General features: G+C 39.1%; 1 protein-coding gene and 1 long non-coding RNA gene across 2 annotated transcripts in view; both read right to left on the minus strand.

The window, feature by feature from the left end:
* Nucleotides 1-2,607: 2,607 nt before the first annotated feature.
* LOC140164485 (uncharacterized) overlaps nucleotides 2,608-22,195 on the minus strand; it is a 30,908-nt gene continuing 11,320 nt past the window's right edge. Inside the window, exon 2 of the long non-coding RNA XR_011860534.1 lies at nucleotides 2,608-6,824. This is a non-coding gene — a long non-coding RNA (uncharacterized lncRNA). The remainder of the gene's footprint in view (nucleotides 6,825-22,195) is intronic.
* On the minus strand, nucleotides 6,037-21,373 carry LOC140164484 (band 7 protein AGAP004871-like). The gene is made up of 5 exons (XM_072187767.1): nucleotides 21,347-21,373; nucleotides 19,077-19,229; nucleotides 11,929-12,035; nucleotides 10,714-10,792; nucleotides 6,037-8,530 (listed from the first exon to the last, which is right to left on the minus strand). Exons 1-5 carry the CDS (start codon nucleotides 21,371-21,373, stop codon nucleotides 8,342-8,344), a joined length of 555 nt encoding a protein of 184 aa, XP_072043868.1. The 3' UTR covers nucleotides 6,037-8,341.

A 22,195-nucleotide genomic window follows, 5' to 3' on the forward strand; every position in this document is an offset into this window, starting at 1 on the left:
CAAGAAAATATTTTTCCTGTCAAAACTGAAGCATCCTCTGTATAAAAGAAAATATGAATATTAACTGCACATCATATATAACTATTCATGATACCCAATTGTGGCATATTTGAGGTCGTTTATGAAGCAGAGAATTTTATTTAAATTTTATATACGCCAAAATATTTTTTTAATTGAGCAAGAATAAGGATAGAAAAAACGTTAAAAAATCTATGTATAAATAACATTAGACCCGGCAAAAGATTACTGTTTCGTTTTTATGGTATTCTAATCTTTTATTTCCCGAAGAAACATTTGGGGTCTAAAATGGATTTTTTTGTAATTGATAAAAACATCGAACGTGTATACAAGAAAAATGGTAGGTTTTTCTCTATAGTATTTTACTGACCATGGAAATGTACTGAGACACAAGCACGTGTCAAAATCGATATAATGTATTGTCCATATAGACGCCCAGTTATCATGCTTATCGTTGATTTTTTTTGTATAAAACACGCAGTTAACCACAATTGAGCGCTAATAATACACATTTAATGTTTTTATTTGAAATATAATTCCAAAATATGGTACGCCGGTTTTCTGCCTTTGCTTGTCACGTGGTAGGCCTATGTTGAAGTTGCGATTATATCTTCGAATAAGTTCCAAATGAATTCCAACAAGACAAGTAGCCGAGTGGTCTAAGGCGCTGATGGGTTTATAGTGTGTCCAAAGCAGTCCGCCGCCGTGAGTTCGAACCCCGCCTCCGCCAAACTTTAATGAAGTAAAATTAAAATTGAAATTTTACTTTAAAAAAATTTCATATTGGGGAAATGTGACTGGCAGAATTTATGTATGGCGTGGAGTGGTGTGGTGTGGGGGGGGGGGTGTAGATTTCAAATGGAGTCACCCATATTGGTAATTCCACGTGAAATTCACACTCCCTGTGATTAAGATTAAGGTCATGTTTTCAATATGGAGTATATGGAATAGTGCAATAGTATGATTCCTAGTGGCATAGTTCAATGATACTTGGGCCAAAATAACAATTGTTGTGTTGCCCTCAGCGACCGACCCTAAATCTTTTTTGGTTTTGGGTTTTTTAATGATGAATTTTACAGATATGTTAAAAACAATGTTTTTCACTTCAAATAAATATTTTATTGAAAGACTAGTCTTAAATTGATTATCTAACAAGTATCCAGTAGTCAAAATTGACAAATGTCCCTAATGGAAGAAGCATTATTTAATATTTAGTGAGGATTTTTAAAAACAGAATGTTAAAAAAATAAAAAACGATAATCGACCGTCCGACCCAACGTTTCCATTTTTCCCACTTAGGGCAACATTTCATGAGCTCGTTTTGTGGCACCCTTGAGTAAGTTGAGTTTCACCACAACGGCTGTGGTAATCAGCAACCACTCCTAGTTTTTAGTCGTGCCAGACTGTAAAAGGAGTATATAACTACTGAAGACTGAATGTTTGAGATCAGAGGATGATTTAAGGAAGCCCCATCATGCACTGTAAAAGTGTTATCACTAGAGTTTCAACTGCCACTTTACTTTTCAAATCCCATTGAATTCTGTGCAAAAGATGCTGTTTTAGAATTGTGTGTGTGTCATTATTACTTGGTTGCCGGGCTTGGTTGATTTCAGATCTAAAGTGATGTATGCATAAAGGATAATTCACACCTTCTGTAGATAACATAAAATGTGAAATCGACCAGCTTTTTGAAGGTGTTTTTATTGTAAATATATCTGTCCAAATTCAAATTTAACCATGCACGTCTATGCAGTGGGCGGGCAGTGGTGTCATGTTCACTCACACAGCTGTGCTAACCGCAAGACTTGCTGGGTAGTGCTTAAATCATCTTCTGGTTTGAGATCCTGTTACAGTATAAAGTATTTTATTTGACTGAACACAGCATGATGAACGCTATGCGTACATATACCAACTCACTCCCGATTGGTAAACATGATTTGTTGATCAGTATTTTCGCCCTGCTCACATTTTGTCCATTTAAAGGGGTGTGGTCCAATCGACAGCCTCGTCCCCATTTTCTCTTCATCAAAACTGGATTTTGGTATCATAAGAAAGCTCATGTTTCGTTTAGATGAAGTGAACAAAAATGTGGTGAACTGTGGTAACCACACCGTCAGCATACCGTACGTATGTACTATCCTTTAATTAGGGCATTGGTGTACACATTTTTGCTTCTCATATCAAAACCACTGGAGCTAGACAATTCAAAATATGGAAACATTGTTTAAAAGGGCATTTAGTGATCTACAGCCTCATACTTTTCTCAAAAAAAGTTGAGATTTTTATACTGGAAACCTCTAGCTACATAATCTTTATGTACAAAAAATTCTTGCAGATTAATTTATTTAGCAAATTTGAATTTGGTGTATCAGAACGAAATTACAACAGTGGCCTATGGAGCAGCGTAATACACATAATCATGCATAACTAGCAAATGCAAAAAATTGGAATCAACTGAAATTTTGGGAATAAGCTTTGTTGTCGGTATCTACTGAAGTGTCATAAAAAGAAGATGCTAGGATCACGAAATACTGCTTTAATGGTAGGTCCCAATGCTAGAAAACAGAACATGAACAGATTGGACCATGCTTGTTGAAATACAATCTTGTATTGTTGTGTTTATTCAAATGAAATTCTTATTGTAGACACAAAGTCTAATTTTATCTGAGACGAATATAACTAATTATCATCTTGGTCTAGATTATTCATCCAGTAGTTCAAAACATTATTTTGTAAATAAAATAAAATACTGGAACTAAAAGTTGCAACTCGCTTTGCTACATTGCGTCTGACGTCACAACATCTGACGTCATTACAACATCATCAATCAGATGCCTGATGAAGTCTGAAGTTATCGGACGCAACGTAGGAAAGTGAGTTGCAAATTTTAGTTCCAGCATTAGATTTAATTTACAAAATAATAATAACTACCAATTATAATTATTATTGTTATATACTTATATGCGTCTCAGATTTTATCTCGTTTGCAAACATGTAATGGAAAAACATTCTATAATCTTTGGTTTCACTGCATTTGAGTTGATTTTATTGACAGTCTATTACTATAAGTTTATTAATTCAAAAATATTTATCACTAAGTTAAGAAATAATTTTTTAGTAATAACAATGCACCTTCAAACATTTTTATATAATTCAAAAAATTTTTCAATGTTTTTGTAGTATTTAGTTTTTAAAAAATCCAAAATTTGAACTACCAGTACCAAAATTTAACAACCAATCATTCCAGAACATAAAATAAATTATGCATGTTTTTATGGTAGATAATATCATTGTTATTAATTTAAGACAGAAACTTGGAAAGCACATAGGTACAAACAGGCACTCAAATACTTTTTTGTCAAACAATACAAATTCTGGTAACTTGTGTTTTAACATCAAGATAATTGCAATATACACAACCTGACTCCTATTGCTGCAGACCCTAATAGGTACTATGCTGTCCAGTACCAGTGCAGTACCAATCCAGTACCAGTGTGTGTACTGAACATGTGATTCTGATATGAGTACACATGCAGGTGCTCTGGAGTGCCAATGAAGTAGCTGGCAGCAGTGTACCTCTAAGGTCGGCAGCATTAGGAATCTGGTAGTGCAGTTGGGGTCCAGCCGCCAAAAAACCTCTACAAAACATTAGGGTCTACACAGAGAGCCACAAAAAGTTTAAGAGTGATTCTTGGTCAAGGAGGGGGGGAGGTGCTGACATCTGTATCAAGACCCTAAAATTTGACCCATTTCCTATCTCTTGAGAACAGTACATCGCTAGAAAGTCCAAGTATACTTTTTCTGAATCCTGAGCAGTATAGCGACACTACGGGGTGGGGCATTTTCCCCCACATATTTGTCTTGCCCTCCCCTCCAGTAAAAACCCAAAATTACGAAAATGTCCACTTTTTGTGGCAATTTTTGTTGTTTTTGACCCCCCTGTATTTCACTTCCAACCAATTCCTGGCATCACCACTGATCCTGAGGACACTTTGGTCTAATTTTAAACCAAAATAGACCTACTTTAAAAATTTGATGCCTGTGTTACACTTTAATGCCAGATTTGAAGACCTTTGACACCCAAATTGACCAAGAACCACTCTTGAACCTTTTGTAGCTTTCTGCTCAAAATTCACCACCCATGGACCCCAACTTTTATTTTATTAATGGTTTCAAAAAATACTCTAAAACCTACAGGATGACCCGTTGCTATATCAAGAATCTCACATCCAGTGGGTCACCTCACACACACACAAAGTGACTACAGTTTTTCACAAACCCTTCAGCATATTCTTTGTAGTGCCTGATGACTCATCAGTGATGAGTGTATTCACACAGCTTACATGGTATCTTATTACAAAATCATGCATGCAAATAAATGAGACGTCAATAAGTAGCTGTCATCAACTATTATTAAATATCATAATACTAATCACAGAGTGTCCGTCCGTCCGCGTGCTATCGCGTTCGCGCGGTGCGACATCGCATACGCGCGGTGCGATATCGCGTGCTCCAGAGATTGAGACACCATACCCATATCCACCAGAAGTTGTTTTCACACTGAAGTGATAAAAAGTCTTTATGATAAGTCTTTGGTCAGAAGAAATGAATGGGACACTCTTCTAGGTAACCCCCTCCAATATTCAACAAGGGGTGTCCTTGCAATAACCTCCCACGTGTTATATGCATGTGTTTTTGACCATATTAACCTCATATTTGAAATTGTTAGCTTGACAATTTGTGAGCGCATTTGTTCCAGGAAGGTACAGGGTCTCCCTGTCAGTCCGAACCACCGCTAGTCTGAATTTTTAGGGTAAGGGCCAGGTTTAGGGTTAGGCTTAGGGTTAGGGTTAGCGTTTCGGACTAGCGGTGGAGCGGACTGACAGGACTTCGGATTGATGGGGTGTACCTGAAGATACATTATTGTGGGACCGAAAGATGCTCCAATCACATGGCTTCACGAATCCTACACCAACCTCCATCCCCTCATATGAAAAACAAATCTACACCAATGTGTGCTACTAGTTCTGCATTATTTACCCCCACCCCTGAGCCCTACTCTACCACAGAAATGTTTAAACCTGGAATAATTGCTGAAGGGTTTGATCCAAACTTATGCGCCAAGTAAATATTACTTACTACATGTAGTCATATATATAGGCTATATCTATTTAACATATATACATAGTAATGTAAAAACACTAGATGTACAAGTATTAACAATAGATTAATAAAAAATTGAGTGCTTTTTTTACATGTGTCCTAAAAATACTGGAACAACGGTGGTTTTAATGTATTATTATTATTATTTACCTTTATAAAGCAGAGCTGCCAACGTTTGAAAATATTTTTCAGTATTCTAAATACATTCTAAATAAATTTTTCCATACATATTTACACACTTTCATACATAAAAGTATTATATTCAATTAATAGCATTTTCATTATTCATTTAGTACTTTGTTAGTCAAACCAGTACAAAATCAATACCATTGTTCGCAGTTTGAATCCCCGGACACAACATGTATATTTGAAGGCAGGTGCGTCACAAGCGAATCTTGTAAACTATATGCAAGATTTCAAAAAACCCATACAATCACAGGACATAATGTTGCTTCAAAGCAGTCAGTTGCTAAGTTCATAGCATCTGCGAGGTACGCACACACATTGACCAAACGCCATGCATGTACACCTGCGTCACAAGCGAATCTTGTAAACTACACACAACTTAAAAACCCATACCAATCACGGTACATAATGTTGTTACCAAGCATTCGGTCGCTAAGGTCAGAGCATCTGCAAGGTACGCACACGCATTGACCAAACCCCATGCACATACACCTGTGTCCGAGAATTAAATTTAGAAACAGTAGTAACTGTTGACAGCTCCGAATACTACTTTGGAATACTACATTTGGTATACTACTTTGGAATACTAAATTTGGTAATGGAATACATTTTTACTATCCATGGCGTTGTCTTTTTAAAGACATTTCTTGTTACTACATATCTGGCCTCATAATCTAAGTTCTCCTTCACTAAATTAAATCAAATCTTGGTCAAATCAAAGAAACAGAAAGTCCGAATAATTTTGACTTTTGTCTGACAAACTGAAGGTGGTAATCATCGTTTTGCACAGAAAATGCCCACAAAATTGTTTCATACAAAAAGTTTTATGCAAAATGTACTTAAGAGCTTGGTGGGCTATTATTTACATGTAGGTCAAATATGATGGTACATGCTTTTGTTCCAGTACAGATAATGTGCTATTCCAGTTGAAATCCATACACTCTGTATGGAAGACATGATCTTAATCTTCTACACATGGAGTGTGAATTTCAAATGCGGGTACCAAATATGGGCGACTCCATTTGAACTTCCTCCTGTGTGGAAGATTAAGGTAACATTGTCCATGGGGTGCAGGATGTCAACTGGAACAGCCAAATACAATAGGTGATCTTGCACTCAATATATACAAGAATAGAAAGATGCATGAAGAGGGAAAAAATATATAATCAAAATTTCAAAATCTATTTCTGACCACCCTCTCAATAGAATGTTACACTTTTAAAGTGTCTTGGATGTGATAATACTAGAGGCTGTGCATTAATTAGGGGGATTCAAAAATAGTCTGCTAAAAATTGCTAACCCTTTTGGCCTTTCATCAGGCAAAAATTCTTCCCCCCTACGCCAGATTTAAGGGCCCAAATTGAAAACCTCAAATGGTCTAATTATGGGATGAGAGCCCTAGAACATTTTGCTTCTGTTTTGTAAGGCCTTTTTACAGCGTAATATCAAAAAGATACCTCCATACTTGCTTGCCCCCCCTCCAAGACTGGGCAAAAATGTTTTCATCCCTTTAAAGAACACTAAACAGAGACATTCTTTGTGTTGCTCATGATGGGGAAATAGTAAAACAATGTACCTTACAATGCGAAACTTTTGCAACGCTCATAGTTTAAGACACCAACTGTGCCACTCCAGTTGAAATCTATACAGCCTTTATGGAAACATGACCCACCATGGCAAAGGGAGGGTGAATTTCAAATGGGATAACTAATGGGTGACACCATTTGAAATTTACACTCCCTGAAGTGAATAGATGACTCTATTTGAACTCTACACCCCCTGTGTGGGAGATACATCTTCCATAGGGGGTGTATGGATTTCTCCAGGAATAGCACAATATCTAGTTTGTCAACAGAGGGACAATAGCATCCACTAAGAGTTGCACAACAACAATATAATATTAATCACATTGGAAAGTCAGTGAAATCACAAGCATATCAAATCACAAGCATTCGCTCAAAGCGCTGATGTACCAATGCATGCATTTAAAGACACTGCACAGATGTGAATTTGAAACAGCTGCCTCAATTAAGGGGGTACTTAAATCCAACACAGGTCTACAGGTGGACGGACTTGCCGAGTAGGGTCAGACGGTGAGGATTTTTTTACTATTTATTAATTTTTGGTAGCAGCTAAATGACCGGCCCTAAAAAATCATCAAAAGTTTGAAAAATCAACATAAAATTTGAAAAAACATATTTTTCATTTTTTTTTTTGTATTTTTTATTGACAAAAAAAAGTACAACTGGTTTTCATTACAGCGGAAGAAGAATAAACATATAAAAAAAACACAAAATCTGGGTCAGTCGGGCATGTAGAACCCTTTTTTCTTCTCTGTTGACTTACCTAAAAGTCTTGATTCTTTATATAATGAACATGTTGATAATTCATTCATACCTTAATTCGCCGTAGAAGTAGTGATGTAACATGATTCATTATCATAGCAATTCAAAACAATTTTTGAATGTATTGCCCTACACTAAAAGTAGGCTGCACTCACCTATCATGTATGTGTGCAATCATCCAGCAACTAATCATACAGGAGCGCGTGAAACATAATGGGACTCTGTCAGACTTGTAACGAGTCATGACTCGAGATTCAAATTTTCCCCATAGAGATTGTACAGTGACTCGAGTCATTTGACTCGACTCGACTCGAGATATTGCAAGAAATGACTCGACTCGACCATGAAATGACGTGACTCGTTACAACTCTGGACTCTGTATAACATGACATTTCCATAGAATTATGATCCAGGTCATTATGCCTATTCTTTGATAATCAATGGTGCGATGCAGAGTTACAGCCACCGTTTAGTGCAGGGCAATACATTAAAAAAAATGTTCACCTATCGCTATAGTAATTTATCCTGTTACATCACTACTTCTATATTGGTGTGAAAGCTTCGGATTAGTGGCCCTTGTAATAAAAAAACAATTATTTTGATGCTTGACTCAAGCTATGCCTGTTAGATTACTTGCTGCCAAAACCCTTAAGCATATCAATAGGCAGTGGGAATATGATGGTGGAATTCTTCTCAGCCGAAATGGTGTTGAGAGTCTGCAGATAACGGAGTTGCAGAGCTGATGGCGACTCATTCATGATGTCAGCGGCTTCCTTGAGAGCGCGAGAAGCGTTCTGTTCTCCCTCCGCTGCGATAACCTATGGGAAAATTGATGGAAACAGATAAGATTCAATTTCAATTCTGACATTCATGGTTGAAATTATACTGCATGATTTCTGTCAAACTTTAATTTTGTTACCTTTTACCCAAAATGCTGAAATAATATCAGAAACTGGTAGGAAGGGTTTCTGTTCATTTCAAGCAGGAATAATGATGAAAGGTGTAAGAAACTCCACTGGCTTATAGTGGTATGGAAGACTTCCACTACAAGATTCCTATTGGGCCATTTGCACAGGTACACCGTCAGCAATGTACTTGGCTGGTAGCCGGTACTGTGAAGTACCAGTGTAGTACCACTGCTGGTGAGTCCTGTGCAGTAGCAGTAATCACTGATACTAGTGATAGTGCCTTTAATTCACCACTGAATTTCAACAATAGCATTATAAATCCCTATAAAATCGGGGGTGGGAGTTGTTGGGTACACATTTAAGTTAAAACACTGATTTTTAAAGTTTTCTGATCATTGAAGTATTTGACAATTGACCCAAATTAAGTAACTTTGGGAGTTTTGCAAGGTGCAAATGTACAAACAAAAAATAAATTAATTTTAAACCAAACATTCTCATCTTCTTCATTGCATTGCATCATGTACTATAGATCTTTGCATGTACGACCATTTTTATTGCTTCATGTAAACATATCAATAGATGAGGACTGAAGTGTTTTTATCTGCTGTTTATCAAATCTGACACAACAGAAGGTTCCCATAATATCCCACAATACATTGTGCACTGAAAAAGATGTGTACCCCTGCCTACATGGACTGCTACAACAGAATCCGCAGTAATTGGAAAACTAGAGGGTATTTGGAATGTTATTTAGCTGTATCTTCGCAACAAATTCAGGCAATTCAACAAATTTTTACAATGTTTTGCAGAAGCAAAAATCCTAGCAGAAAAATTAACTCCAGAGGATGATTTCAAATTTTTATGTGGGCACCCTAAATACAGCCTATAATCAGTGTTGCTTCAACTGATGCAAAAGGCCCATTAGCAGTGTAATGTGGGATGTTGTGAATATTATCTGATATATGAGCCCAATCATGCCACAATGTCATAATTGGTCAATTAAGTAATAAAGAAGCTAAATGACCTTTGATATGTAATCAATCAAGTCAATTATTTAGTATCCTATAAATACATAAGTCATGTCCAGACAAAGGTTGAAAATTTGAGGTGTCATAAAATTTGGGTGGTAATTTGGAGTTTCGAACAGATTCTGATTATGTGGATTTAACTTGGGGTGTCAGACCCCAAGAAAATTTGAAGTGTTAAACCACAAAAAAAATAGGGTTGTCAACTGACATTCCAAGTTCACTGAAGTGCAACTTGGGTGTTTGTGCCAATACTGCATGTCGTCGTTGGGCAGAAAAAACCTATGTGCCTGTGGCCCCTGAACATGTTTAAAACAAAACTGCCAACAGGTTACATAAGAGGGTTTACTTGAAACATGCTCAGGGGCCAATGACACATAGGAGGTTTTTCCTGCCCAACAACGATGTTCAAATAAAAATGTCCTTCGTTGCTAAGGTGCTACCTGCAGGCAATACCATGGCTATGGACAATCAACCCACACTACTAAATAACTCTTAATCACCAGATATGTGTATTTTGAGGTGTTTCAACATAGACATGGCCTAAAAAAAAAAAAAGCTCTGCGATATGCGGGTTTTTTTTACAGTCACGGCACAATATTTATGTACTTTTTGATATTCATATACAGAAATATAGTAACAACTAACATACATACACAATGAATAGTTTTGTTTGATACGATACTGAAAATATCAGAAGAAAATTGAATATAATTTTATGGGCCATAGCAATAAAATGGGGCATAGCAATGCGTGTGGGTGTCTGAGACCGACTTTCTCCTTTTTTTTGGCCTAACAAAGAACTCTATATTATGTCCTTCAATTGGTCACACAGCAATGTGTTTTTTGTGTATTTAGAAAAAAAATTGTGAAGAAAATATTGATGATTGGGTTGAGACACAAAATATTCCTTGATTTAAGTAGAATAAATATGATAAACAATGTTAGATTTGTCCTCTTCAAACATGACCTTTGTGAGCTAAATGCATGTTGAAGTCATTATGTGTACTCACTATGCATGTGTATGTGTGCATTTACTAAATGCATATATTTGCATAATATATTTACCTTAGCTCTGGCCTCCCTAGATGCTTCGGCTTCTGCTGCCATGGCACGCTGCAGTTGGAGTGGTAGACGTACATCCTTACTGTAACGACAATGAATAAGCAAACTTAAGTAAGTCAACTTTCAAGTTAACACTCAACAAGCACAAATGAATACATAAGGGGGGATACCGAGTTACACTCTCAGTCTTCAAGGCCAATACCAAGAAGATATATAACTCTTCCCAGAATCCTTTGCAACATGATACATCTCATTTCATCAAATAATACTTCCTCCCATTACTTTCAACAGGTTCCCTTTACTTCCATTTTCAGAATAGACTGGCTAAACATGGGTTGATATAGGCAAGAAATAAACATATTCTGCAAGATCTGGATGTGCTCTGTTCATTGAGGGACATCGTTTTGTCACTATCGACTCATGTTGCAATACATGTAGATAGCAAATCAGTACAGAAAATTGAAATGGGAGAAATGCATTATGGGAAGTGTGAGGTATCTTCTCTATAGTCTGGTTACTTTACAACATCTCAAAATTCAGTAAATATTGATTGAAATTTGACCTTTAGTGACGTTTTAGTGACGAAGTGACGTAATAATCGCATTAACAACCATAGCAATAGATTAATACAATTTTTGAATAGATCACCCTGCACTACGGGCAGGTTGCAATCATCACTTGTGTCTGTCTGCAATCATAGATTGAATACAATACCACTCTTTTCAAAGATACTTATCTTACAGGTGTGAGTGATCAGCATGATATAAATATTCTATAGAACTAAGATCCAGGGGGTCTTTATCCCTGTTCTTTGACATTTATGGTTCAATGCATAGGTACCATGTGAATGTTGTAGTGCAGGGCGATATAGTCAAAATTGTATTCATCTATTGCTATGGTAGTTAATCTGATTAATTACGTCACTTCTACAGCGTAATTGCTCAAAGGAATAAGTCCAGTTTGAAAGAAAAAGTCAAGATTGACTGTCAATTTCACTAAGGCATTCTAATATTCATTCATTAGGCTATACCAGTTGGAAATCCATACACCCTTACGACCATAATCTTCCATACACCCCCTACGGAAGATATGACCTTAATCTTCCACACAGGGCATGTAAATTACAAGTGGGGTTACCTGAATGGGAAATTTTAGATGGGACAGATACTGCATTTGAATGTGAATTGCCCCTGCTTGTAACATTTGCAATTTCCTTACATTTCCACACGTTCCACTTTGACCCCCCATGGGTCGGTGCCAACATCCAAATTTGCCTGCATCTCTGCACTCACAGTATCACGATTACTGAGCATCTCAGCTAATGTCTAATATAAAATGAAAAAAGAGAACAACATATGCAACTTATCAGAATTAGAAAAATCCATCATTGCTGGTCTTAGCATTGCTGGTGTAAGATTCTTTGCTGCGCACATATATAATTAGGCCAAAAAAAATAAATTGTTTGGTTGCCCTTCCAATTTGGAGGGTTGGTAGGTCAATCCTTTTTTTTTCATGGGCTCTTCCTCCATTTTGAAAAGGCTAGTATTGACAATTCTTGATCATTTTACAAAAATTGTGCATTTTTGGACAGAATTCAATGGAAATACTTCTTTTTTTAATCAAATACACAATTGATAAATGAAAATGAGTGAATAACAAATATAAAATGTCCTTGATACTATCCAAATTTAAGGTTTCTTCTAAAAAAGTGATTGAAAAAAAAACCCTGACGATTTCTAGATATTTTGGGTCAGTCTCTGAGAGCAACCAAACATTTTTTAGCCTCATATGGAATCTATCTATCTATCTATCTATACTAATAAAATAATAAGCGGGCTGTATCTGTCTGTCTGTCTGTCTGTCTATCTGTCTATCTATCTGTCTGTCCGGCTATGCGTTTCGCCGTTCTTCGACGCATCGCGCTGACATTTCGCATATAGATAGGTATCGGGAAAAGCATGTTGGCCATGTGCTTTTCAAGGTCATCGGCGGTCAAGGTCAAAGGTCAAATGGGGGAAAATACCCCACGTGGATACAAAGCAGCAAGTGGATAAAAAGAATCCAGTAGACAATCTACAACAAGTTTCAAGCTGCCCAAGCCGGTGTCATTCAGCTTTTGGCTATCTGCCCAATTTGAAATGCACTGTAATGTCTACCCAGAATGCATTGCTGCAAATGATTTGTACATTTCAAACTTTGTCCGATCGGGCCCAAACTTGCTGCCAATGAATTCTATAAGCGCCCATACGCCAATAAGCGCCCACACCCCAATAAGTGCCCATACCCCAATAAGCGCCCATACCCCAATAAGCGCCCATACCCCAATAAGTGCTCTCACAGCATCAGGGCTCTCACAGCCGCAGGTGCACTAGTACTAATAAAATAATAAGCGGGCTGTATCTGTCTATCTGTCTATCTATCTGTCTGTCCGGCTATGCGTTTCGCCGTGCTTCGACGCATCACGCTGAAATTTCGCATATAGGTAGGTATCGGGAAAAGCATGTTGGCCATGTGGTTTTGAAGGTCATCGGAGGTCAAGGTCAAAGGTCAAAATTTCAAACTTTGTCCGATCGGGCCCACCGGGTGGGTGGAATCCTTGATAGGAGGGGAATATAATGCATAAACTAAAATCGAGGTCAACCGAGGTCAAAGGTCATTAGGGAGGGGTCAAATTTCAAACTTTGTCCGACCGGGCTCAAACTTGGTAGGTCGAAACCTTTGTATGAGGGGAGCATGAAAAACATTATATGGAGGTCATCCGAGGTCAAAGGTCAAAGATTTCAAACTTTGTCCTATCGGGTTCAAACTTGGTGGGTGCAATCCTTGATACTGAGGGGAATATATGCGCATAAAACAAAATTGAGGTCAACCGGGGTCAAAGGTCATGTAGGGGCTAAATTGAAACTTTGCCCTATTGGGCTTAAACTTGATAGGTGGAATCCTTCGTATGACTGAGGGGAGCATGAAAAAATTGCACCAAGGTCATCCGAGTTCAAAGGTCATCTGGGGTCAAACAGTATCGCTATCATGCCAGTGCTCTCACAGCATCTGGGCTCTCGCAGCCGCAGGTGCACTAGTACTACTAAAATAATAAGCGGGCTGTATCTGTCTATCTATCTGTCTGTCCGGCTATGCGTTTCGCCGTGCTTCGACGCATCGCGCTGAAATTTCGCATATAGGTAGGTATTGGGAAAAGCATGTTGGGCATGTGGTTTTGAAGGTCATCGGAGGTCGAGGTCAAAGGTCAAAATTTCAAACTTTGTCCGATCGGGCCCAAACTTGGTGGGTGGAATCCTTGATAGGAGGGGACTATAATGCGCGAAATAAAATCGAGGTCAACCGAGGTCAAAGGTCATTACGGAGGGGTCAAATTTCAAACTTTGTCCGATCGGGTTCAAACGTGGTGGGTCGAAACCTTTGTATGAGGGGAGCATTGAAAACATTATATGGAGGTCATCCGAGGTCAAAGGTCAAAGGTCATGGATTTCAAACTTTGTCCTATCGGGTTCAAACGTGGTGGGTGCAATCCTTGATAGGAGGGGAATATATGCGCAAAACAAAATTGAGGTCAACCGAGGTCAAAGGTCATGTAGGGGCTACATTTAAACTTTGCCCTATTGGGCTTAAACTTGATAGGTCAAAGGTCATCTGGGGTCAAACAGTATCGCTATCATGCCTGTGCACTCACAGCATCTGGGCTCTCACAGCCGCAGGTGCACTAGTCTATCTATACTAATAAAATAATAAGCGGTCTCTATCTATCTGTCTATCTGTCTGTCTGTCTATCTGTCTGTCCGGCTATGCGTTTACGCGCCGGCGCATCGCGCTGAAATTTCGGATATAGATAGGTATTGGGAAAAGCATGTTGGCCATGTGGTTTTGAAGGTCATCGGAGGTCAAGGTCAAAGGTCAAAATTTCAAACTTTGTCCGATCGGGCTCAAACTTGGCGGGTGGAATCCTTGATACGAGGGAATATAAGACCGAAATAAAATCGAGGTCAACCGAGGTCAAAGGTCATTACGGAGGGGTCAAATTTCAAACTTTGTCCGATCCGGCTCAAACTTGGTGGGTGGAATCCTTCGTATGAGGAGAGCATGAAAAACATTATATGGAGGTCATCCGAGGTTAAAGGTCAAAGGTCATGAATTTCAAACTTTGTCCTATCGGGCTCAAACTTGGTGGGTGGAATCCTTGATATGAGGGGAATATATGTGCAAACCAAAATTGAGGTCAACCGAGGTCAAAGGTCATCTATGGGCTAAATTTACTATTTGCCCTATTGGGCTTAAACTTGGTGGGTGGAATCCTTCGTATCAGGGGAGCATGAAAACGAGGTCATCCGAGGTCAAAGGTCATCTGGGTCAAACAGTATCGCTATCATGCCAGTGCTCTCACAGCATCAGGGCTCTCACAGCAGCAGGTGCACTAGTACTATAATAAAATAATGTGCTCTGTCTGTCCGTCTGTCTATCCCGCTATGCGTTCCGCCGCGCTCGACGCATCGCTCCAATATTTCACACATAGATGGGTATCGGGCGTGCGCTGTTTACCGGGTAGTTTTGAAGGTCATCGGAGGTCAAGGTCAAAGGTCAAAATTTCAAACTTTGTCCGATCGGGCCCAAACTGGGTGGGTGGAATCCTTGATAGGAGGGGAATATAATGCGCGACTTAATCGAGGTCAACCGAGGTCAAAGGTCATTACGGAGGGGGTCAAATTTCAAACTTTGTCCAATCGGGCTCAAACTTGGTGGGTCGAAACCTTCGTATGAGGGGAGCATGAAAAACATTATATGGAGGTCATCCGAGGTCAAAGGTCCAAAGGTCATGGATTTCAAACTTTGTCCTATCGGGCTCAAACTTGGTGGGTGGAATCCTTGAGGCGGGGAGAATACTGCCCAAAACAAAATTGAGGTCACCCGAGGTCAAAGGTCATGTAGGGGCTAAATTAAACTTTGCCCTATTGGGCTTAAACTTGATAGGTGGAATCCTTCGTATGAGGGGAGCATGAACAAAATTACACCGAGGTCAAAGGTCATCTGGGGTCAAACAGTATCGCTATCATGCCAGTGCTCTCACAGCATCAGGGCTCTCACAGCTGCAGGTGCACTAGTACTAATAAAATAATAAGCGGGCTGTATCTGTCTATCTGTCTGTCCGGCTATGCGTTTCGCAGTGCTTCGACGCATCGCGCTGAAATTTTGCATTATATAGGTAGGTATCGGGAAAAGCATGTTGGCCATGTGGTTTTGAGGGTCATCGGAGGTCAAGGTCAAAGGTCAAAATTTCAAACTTTGTCCAATCGGGCCCAAATTTGGTGGGTGGAATCCTTGATAGGAGGGGCATATAATGCGCGAAATAAAATCAAGGTCAACCGAGGTCAAAGGTCATTACGGAGGGGTCAAATTTCAAATGTTGTCCGATCGGGTTCAAACTTGGTGGGTCAAACCTTCGTATGAGGGGAGCATGAAAAACATTATATGGAGGTCATCCGAGGTCAAAGGTCAAAGGTCATGGATTTCAAACTTTGTCCTATCGGGTTCAAACTTGGTGGGTGCAATCCGTGATATGAGGGGAATATATGCGCAAAACAAAATTGAGGTCAACCGAGGTCAAAGGTCATGTAGGGGCTAAATTTAAACTTTGCCATATTGGGCTTAAACTTGATAGGTGGAATCCTTCAGTATGACTGAGGGGAGCATGAAAAAATTGCACCAAGGTCATCCAAGTTCAAAGGTCATCTGGGGTCAAACAGTATCGCTATCATGCCAGTGCTCTCACAGCATCTGAGCTCTCATAGCGCGCAGGTGCACTAGTACTAATAAAATAATAAGCGGTCTCTCTCTATCTGTCTGTCTGTCTGTCCGGCTATGCGTTTCGCCGTGCTCCGACGCATCGCGCTGAAATTTCGCATATAGGTAGGTATCGGGAAAAGCATGTTGGCCATGTCGTTTTGAAGGTCATCGGAGGTCAAGGTCAAAGGTCAAATGGGGGAAAATACCCCACATGGATACAAAGCAGCAAGTGGATAAAAAGAATCCAGTAGACAATCTACAACAAGTTTCAAGCTGCCCAAGCGGGTTTCATTCAGCTTTTGGCTATCTGCCCAATTTGAAATGCACTGTAATGTCTACCCAGAATGCATTGCTGCAAATGATTTGTAAATTTCAAACTTTGTCCGATCGGGCCCAAACTTGCTGGAAATGAATTCTATAAGCGCCCATACGCCAATAAGTGCCCACACCCCAATAAGTGCCCATACCCCTATAAGCGCCCATACCCCAATAAGTTCTCTCACAGCATCAGGGCTCTCACAGCCGCAGGTGCACTAGTACTACTAAAATAATAGCCGTTGTCTGTCTGTCTGTCCGGCTATGCGTTTCGCCCCGCTTTGACGCATGGTTCCGATATTTCAGACATAAACTGGTCCCAAAAAGTAACTTACCAGGTAAGAAATTCGTCTGTCAAGTTCAAACGACAAATCGTATTATACTGAATAGCATATGAGTGGAAGGTGTACATTTACGCGAGTTTGACACCTCATTTGTCGCAAACAGATCAAAACTTTTGAAGTTATGCTCATTTGAACAAGCCTACTATCAAATTTGAAAGTTGCAGGTCCGCCCCAATGAATTCACACAATAAACAGATTACACCTGTATACTGCCAACCATCTCAAGTGGTATGAGTGCAACTTTCATTCCAGTGGATAGGTTCGGTTAAATAAGCATAACTTCAAAAATACTCATCCGTTTGCAACAAATGAGGTGTCAAAATTCACGTAAATTAACACTGCTTCCACTCATATCCCATTTAGTGTAACACAATTTGTCGTTTGAATTTGACAGACAAATTTCTTACCTGGTAAGTTTCTTTTTTGGAGCAGTTTATATGGGTATCAGGCGGGCGCTGTTTACCGGATAGTTTTGAAGGTCATCGGAGGTCAAGGTCAAAGGTCAAAATTTCAAACTTTGTCCGATCGGGCCTAAACTTGGTGGGTGGGATCCTTGATACGAGGGGAATATATGCCCAAAATAAAATCGAGGTCGACCGAGGTCAAAGGTCATTACGGAGGGGTCAAATTTCAAACTTTGTCCAATCGGGCTCAAACTTGGTGGGTGAAACCTTCAGATGGAGGGAGCATGAAAAACATTATATGGAGGTCATCCGAGGTTAAAGGTCAAAGGTCATGGATTTCAAACTTTGTCCTATCGGGCTCAAACTTGGTGGGTGGAATCCTTAGTATGAGGGGAGCATGAAAAAAATTACATTAAGGTCATCCGAGGTCAAAGGTCATCTCGGGTCAACATTTCAAACTTCGCCCAATTTGGCTAAAAGGATTCTCCATATCACGGGAGCATTAACAAAATAGAACCGAGGTCACTCAAGGTCAAAGGTTGTATGGGGTCAAATGTTAGAGTATGCCTAATTGGGCATAAACATGGTAAAAAGAATCATTGATATGTCAGGAACATGTCATAAACTCAAAAAGGGTCATCAAGGGTCAATCAGTATCTCTATCATGCAGCTGGCGCCCTAATAGCTACAGGGCCATTACAGCTGCAGGTGCACTAGTACTAATAAAATAATAAGCGGGCTGTATCTGTCTATCTATCTGTCTGTCCGGCTATGCGTTTCGCGTGCTTTGACGCATCGCGCTGAAATTTCGCGATATAGGTAGGTATCGGGAAAAGCATGTTGGGCATGTGGTTTTGAAGGTCATCGGAGGTCGAGGTCAAAGGTCAAAATTTCAAACTTTGTCCGATCGGGCCCAAACTTGGTGGGTGGAATCCTTGATAGGAGGGGACTATAATGCGCGAAATAAAATCGCGGTCAACCGAGGTCAAAGGTCATTACGGAGGGGTCAAATTTCAAACTTTGTCCGATCGGGCTCAAACGTGGTGGGTCGAAACCTTTGTATGAGGGGAGCATGAAAAACATTATATGGAGGTCATCCGAGGTCAAAGGTCAAAGGTCATGGATTTCAAACTTTGTCCTATCGGGTTCAAACGTGGTGGGTGCAATCCTTGATAGGAGGGGAATATATGCGTAAAACAAAATTGAGGTCAACCGAGGTCAAAGGTCATGTAGGGGCTAAATTTAAACTTTGCCCTATTGGGCTTAAACTTGATAGGTCAAAGGTCATCTGGGGTCAAACAGTATCGCTATCATGCCTGTGCACTCACAGCATCTGGGCTCTCACAGCCGCAGGTGCACTAGTTCCCAAAACAAGGGTGAAATTGAAAATTCAAAACGCATTTTAATGCCATGGACGTTCGTGGTTCCTGCGTTACCGCTGCTACACAGCAATCATCATGTGTGAGTCCTTGTTAGCCAGTTTACAGACACACTCCACACACCAACATACCTTGGTACCTAGAATATTACGCAGAGTAGTAGCAGCTAGCAATCGAGTCGAATCATGGTAATTCTCCACATTAATGACAGACATAACGGGATCAAATACCCTGAAGTATACTACAGCGTCAACGGTCACAGTTACACTGTCATTTGAAAGGACCTGAAAAATCACATTAAAGACATCATGAATATTGTTGTTCTACACATTCACATACCTTGGTACCCAGAATATTACGCAAAGTGGTAGCAGCCAATAAGCGCGTTGACCCCTGGTAATTCTCCACATTCACAACAGCCATCACAGGGTTGAACACCTTAAAGTACACCACAGCATCAACGGTCACGGTGACACTGTCTTTGACAGCACCTATAAATTCCAAATATGAAAGAATTATGTCAAGCAGTGCTACTTTTGAGGTTTTCAATATCGGGACATTTTAGCTGCTTTAGTATTTAAGATGGGCACAACAGCGAAAAAAATTAACCAAGTTGCACAAATGTTGCTACAAAATATTAGGGGCTGTCATTTTCTTCTGAAGGGGAGTCGTGAATATATTGGTGACCGGAGTCAATTTTTATGACCTCCCCATCCCCGGCTGAACAATTTTTATGAGCCCCCCCTCGAGTTGAAACATTTTATGACACCCCTCTTCTGCCCATACAGACTCACACAGCCAAATTATTTATTGTTGGAGTAAGTAATAGAGCATGCAAACACTTGATTGCAAGTGCAAAGAATGTGCGTGGACGCACAAAAATTTTGATCGTAAGTGGAAAGAGTGTGTGTGAAACATGTGAAGATTTTACATTAACTGATGATTGTGTACACATTTTGATTGAAGGTTAAAAGAATGGGTGTGTAGTGTGTAAAAATTTAGAGTAACCAGCCCTTATAATAATTTTATAACCCCCCATTATTTTGGTGTAAAAAATTATGACTCCTCCAGTATATCCATGACCCCCAGCCTACCCCCCTTCCAAAGAAAATGACAGCAAAACAAAACATGTTTAGTTTAGTATCCAACATATTTTACAAAAGCTTTTGTGACACAAGATCTAACAATTATAATTTTAAGTCACATATTTACTCAGTATGGAAACTACATGTAAGTGTTAAAAACTATTTCTCAATAACCACATTTAAGGGGTACTACACCCCTGCCCAATTTTGTGCCTATTCTTGCATTTTGCTCAAAAATTATTACTGCACTGGAAATTTTTATCTCAGCACAGACAACAGTTGTGGAGTTACAGTCAAAAATGAGGGAAAACCAATATTTGATCAATAAATCAATAACTACTTGCCTTGAGTTGCTGAATTTTCAGTGCAGTAGTTATAGTCCTTGCCCCTATAATATACATATCTTACTTGTCACCAATGCACTATAATTTTTGAGGAAAATGCAAAAATAGGCGCAAAATTGGCCAGGGTGTAGTACCCCCTTTCAGTGCCTATATTATGTTCTGCTCCAGAATGCATCTTTTAAAAGGAAGATTTACACAAAAACTTTTAGAAAATTTTTTTTTATCACTGAGTACTATATGAGAAATGCTTTTCAACACAAGTCTCTACATGTACACAAATACCAGCGTAAAAATACACTGACCAGTGCACCATCCATGATTGGAACCTGAGGCTCTACATGTACCAACCAAGCTAATGACCCGAGGAGGGGAGGGGGGGTATATTTCAAGTTGTATATCACAGCGTACAAAAAAGCAAGTAAAAAAAGGGTCCTTTTTTACAGCTGGGCATGATACGCGATTATCTCGTTTTAGGTCTCAAATTTGACAGCAAAAATGGGGGAAAAGTGTACCTTTATTGCACTACATGTTACTTGAAAAGGGTAGCTTTTAACTCCGTTGAGTGAAGGTAAAATTCTGGGAGAAATTAGGCCAAAAACAAATATTGTTGTGTTGCCCTTAAGTGGGAAAATGGATAAGTTGGGGCGGACGGTCGGATTTTTTTTTCCAAACCTTCATTTTTTTCAAAATCCCCTCAAATATTAAATAATGCTTCTTCAATTAGGGGACATTTGTCAATTTTGACTTCTGGATACCTGTTAGACATCAATTAAAGACTAGTCTTTCAATAAAATATTAATTTCAAAGGAAAAACATTGATTTTTTGAACAAATCTGTAAAAATGCAACACAACAATTTTTTTTTTTTTTTTACTCCTCAAAATATGTGCTTTTTCATTGGTTTTTATTCAGGCGTCTTGACTGATTGCTACCAGCAGTTTTATGTTCATTATGACTCATAACGGTAAAATACTTGCTTAGGGTAGGAAAACGACCGCATACATGCAATGCTTGCTTTGGGTCCATTTGACACTGACAAAAATTACTTGCTTTGGGTACTTTTTGTGCCCGGTTGATATACAAATTGAAAATACAAAACCTTTATCCCCGGGCCTTTATCACTATAATCAGATCTGCCCCACACATTATTTCAGATGCACAATATAATGCATGTACATGTTCATTCCATTAACCGCCCATACATTTATAGCGCCCGCCCAGCGACTTTAATACATGTGATCCCCCATCATCAATGTGGTGGAATCAACAACACATGATCCCCCATCATTTGCAGGAACCAACTACACAGTACACACTAAGGCTGGCATTTTCGGTCGGGTAAACGGGTACCCGCCTGAGATTACATTACCGGGTAGGAAATACCTCCCGGGTACCAAATTCAAAAAAAAAAAAAAAAAAAAAAAATTTTTTAAAGTTTTTATTTTTTCGGTTTTGTAGTGTCCCTGGACCTAGACCTAAATGCTAGGATCATTCATGGTTGACCTAAAAAAAAAAAAAAAAAAAAAAAAAAAAAAATTCAAGATATTTTGTTATTTTTAATATGAAAATTGATAATTTGTATTCATGTCATAGTCTATTAATGATTTCAAAATGCATTCAAATTCAATACCATTTTTTTTTTTTTTTGTATTTGGTACCGGTTACCCGCCTTCGAAAATTGCGGCGGGTACCGGGTACAAAATTACCCGAAAATGCTAGGTCTAGTACACACGATTCTCTTTCATTATGTGCAGGAACCAAATACACATCAAACATGGATCCATCTATATTAAAATCAATATCATGGGCCATTATTTACATA

This window comes from Amphiura filiformis, chromosome 11, assembly GCF_039555335.1.
Source record: "Amphiura filiformis chromosome 11, Afil_fr2py, whole genome shotgun sequence".
Taxonomy (NCBI): Eukaryota; Metazoa; Echinodermata; class Ophiuroidea; order Amphilepidida; family Amphiuridae; genus Amphiura; species Amphiura filiformis.